Source organism: Gavialis gangeticus, unplaced genomic scaffold, assembly GCF_001723915.1.
Source record: "Gavialis gangeticus isolate Ggan-Ray unplaced genomic scaffold, GavGan_comp1, whole genome shotgun sequence".
Lineage (NCBI taxonomy): Eukaryota > Metazoa > Chordata > Crocodylia > Gavialidae > Gavialis > Gavialis gangeticus.
In genome coordinates, this window is record NW_017729006.1 from 43,830,013 (window position 1) to 43,833,268 (window position 3,256).

General features: G+C 42.3%; 1 protein-coding gene across 5 annotated transcripts in view; it reads left to right on the top strand.

Moving 5' to 3' along the window:
- COL15A1 (collagen type XV alpha 1 chain) overlaps positions 1–3,256 on the top strand; it is a 347,975-nt gene that overhangs the window by 189,996 nt on the left and 154,723 nt on the right. For all 5 annotated transcript variants that reach the window (XM_019509150.1, XM_019509145.1, XM_019509146.1 and 2 more), the window contains one exon: positions 1,721–1,789. In XM_019509150.1, the coding sequence (XP_019364695.1) occupies positions 1,721–1,789 (69 nt within the window). The remainder of the gene's footprint in view (positions 1–1,720; positions 1,790–3,256) is intronic.

A 3,256-nucleotide genomic window follows, 5' to 3' on the forward strand; every position in this document is an offset into this window, starting at 1 on the left:
CTGGGTTCTTTTTAACAAAAGAATTGCTCTTTCATTTTTGTTGGAGTAAAAAAACAAATGAAAGCCAACAGCTGGCATTTTCTGAGGGCTGCCTCAAGTCTTATCAAGGGTTGTCTGAAATCTAAAAAGGGTCAGAACTACTGGTATAATATAAAGGCGTAGGGGTGGCAGGAGGGTAAAAGAGCATGCCTGAGTCTCTTGTTGCCAAAGGGGAAGCTGGGAGTGGGCAGATTGCTACATCTTAGAGTAGACTGGACAGCTGACTGCCATACCAATTAACTAATGCTTTATTTTTGCAAGCATACAGTGCACACACATAGCTGCAAGAAACCCTTCAAAACATGTTGGTGATCCAAATTTGAAAATCAGAGATTTTGCTACTTCCTCTTACATGTAGAATAATTCCATATATTCATATACATTGTCAAGTTTAAAAAAGCTATATGAGAGGGGAAAGATGTACTGGCAGATGACAAATAAGAATAAGGAAGAGAGAAGCACAGATCACCAGGGCTTGGCTGTTTGGAGCATTTGTCTGCTGCTGTTTGGAGCATTGTTCTTTGAAGGAAGCCTGCTGGAAGTGGGAGAGTTTCCCCTACCCCTGCTGGAATATGTGGAGGTACAATATAGGCAGAGCCCCAAAAAACTCTGAATGGGTAGGCAGGGGCTACCAAAGAGACTGGTGAGGGGGAAGGGTAATGTGCCCATACTCCTCACCTCAGGAGAGCTTCCCAGGAACCGAGCAAGAAGGGAACAGGTAATCATCCCATTCCTCCAGTATGTATATACCATACCCTAAAAAGAGCAATACTAAGTAGGCAGGTCAGTTGAATGCATATTCAGGAATCTTAGCTAATATCAGCTTTTAGAGATTGTAACTAGGGTTCCTGAATGACAATGATTAGCAAGTCAGGCACAGTTCATGTGAATTTGAGGTTCAAAGGGATACATTACCATCTATCCATTTATCCCAGCATTCTTACTGTAATGTGTAGGCAGCTGGTGAAAAGCAAGCATGGCTTTACTGCAACCATGAATGAGGGATGGATGAGATCAATTCAACTGAAGCAAAATGAGTCACTACTTGGACTAAAACACTGTATCTATCAAGTAATCGTTAAATGAAAATTGATTGCTTGGTTTACAGTCCAAATTAAATCAATATAATTTGTTTTAATGCTTACAGGGCACATTAAAAATGACCTATTCAATATCCTACACCACCTATTAGGCCTCTATATGGACTTCAGTTCCTAAGCACTATCCTATTCCATCCTCCTCAAATCCACCCTCCTGAAAGTCCATTAATGTATCCACCTTTGTAACTCAGCATCATCCTCCAACCTTTAAGACCAGTCACAAAATAACTGCAAGGCAGAAGAGGACCTACCCATCATTTCCATTAACAGTTTTAAAGGGACATGAAGAGGGTGTAAAAGGATCACATGTAGGTACATAAGTCAACCTAGATGCCTAATAGATGGAGTAGGATGTGGCCCTTTACTTCTCCCAGACAGGATGCCAGGTTGGCTAAGTAGAAAGGGATACATTATGAAACGGTTAAGGAGTAAACATGTATTTAAATCTGTGAAGAAGAAACCATTGGAGTTTCTGATATGAACCCAATTGCAAGCCATGAAGATATTACCAGCTGCACTTTATGTGGAAGGGAAATGTGGTTGTAAAAATACTTACTGTTTCATTTCTGTTCTTGTTCTAGGGTGATCCTGGTGTAGGACTACCAGGGCCACCAGGACCTCCAGGCCCATCTGCTGTACCTAGAAGACTTGTGAGTTTCAGAGACACCCTGATACTTAGCTCTCCTCGTTCTACTGTTTGACAAACAATGGGATGAAACTGAAAATGAGGTGCAGTCTGAGCTAGTCTCCATGTGTATACACAGGTGTTCACCCACACACACATGTACCCATGTGTATAAATGTGTGTGTGTGTGTGTATGCACACATGAAATCAGTTATACAAATGGAAGGGACCTCATGTCATCATCTAGTCTAACCCTCTGGTCAAGGCAGAATCCTCTGTGCCTAAAAGATCCCAGTTAATATTTATCTAACCTACAATTTCCAAGGATGGTGATTCCACAACATCTCTGGGCAACCTGTTCCAATGCATAACGCCCCCAACCCATAGTGGAAAAGTTTTTCGTTATATCCAACCTAGATTTTCCCTGCTGCAATTTAAATCCTTTACTCCTAGTTTTGTCCCCTGCACCCGTCAGTTACATGAAGACTTATCAAATCGCCCCTCAGTCTGTTCTTCTGCAGACTAAGCAATGCTAGTTCTTCAGACTTTCCTCATAAGTCACGTTTCCCAGGCCTCTAATCATTTATGTTGTCATCTGCTAGAATCTTTCTAAGCTGTCCATAACTTTCTTGAACTGTGAAGCCCAAAACTGGACACAGTACTCCAGATGAGGCCACATCAGTGCCAAATAAAATAAAAGGATCACTTCCCTTAATTTGCAAATAACACCCCTATTAATACAACAAAAAATGCTGTTGCCCTTTTTTTGGAACAAGAGCCAGCAGTAGTTGGCTCATATGTAGCTTACGACCACTTTAATGGCCTGGTTCTTTTCTTCCATACTGCAGCCTAGGCAATCATTCCCCAGTTTGTAACTGTGCATGCAATTTCTTTATCTCAAGTGTAGGACTTTACTTGTCCTTACTGAATTTCATGTGATTCATTTTGGACCATTTATCTAGTTTATCAAGATCATTCTGGATCCTAGCTGTACTCTTCAAAATGTCTGTAACTCTACCCGACTTGATATCATCTTTAAATTTGCTAAGTGTGCATTCAGTCCCATCCTCCAAATCACTATTGAAGATGGATGTAGTCTTTCTGGACTTCAGCAAGGCCTTTGACACCATCTCCCACCCCATCCTCATTAAAAAATTGGGCGACTGTGGCATTGATGCCTACACAGTCAGATGGATTGCAGATTGGCTGAAGAGTCGCACTCAGAGGGGGGTGGTGGACGGGTCATATTCAGCCTGGGGAGAAGTGGGCAGTGGAGTCCCCCAGGGGTCCTTGGGCTTGTGCTGTTCTATCTCTTTATCAGCGATTTGGACGACGGGGTGAAAAACAACCTGTTTAAATTCACTGATGATACCAAAATTTGGGGTGAGCTGAGCACGCTAGTAAGGAGGGAAAGACTGCAGCAAGACCTGGATAGGTTACAGGGGTGAGCTAACAAAAACAGGATGCGCTTCAATACTGACAAGTGCAGGGT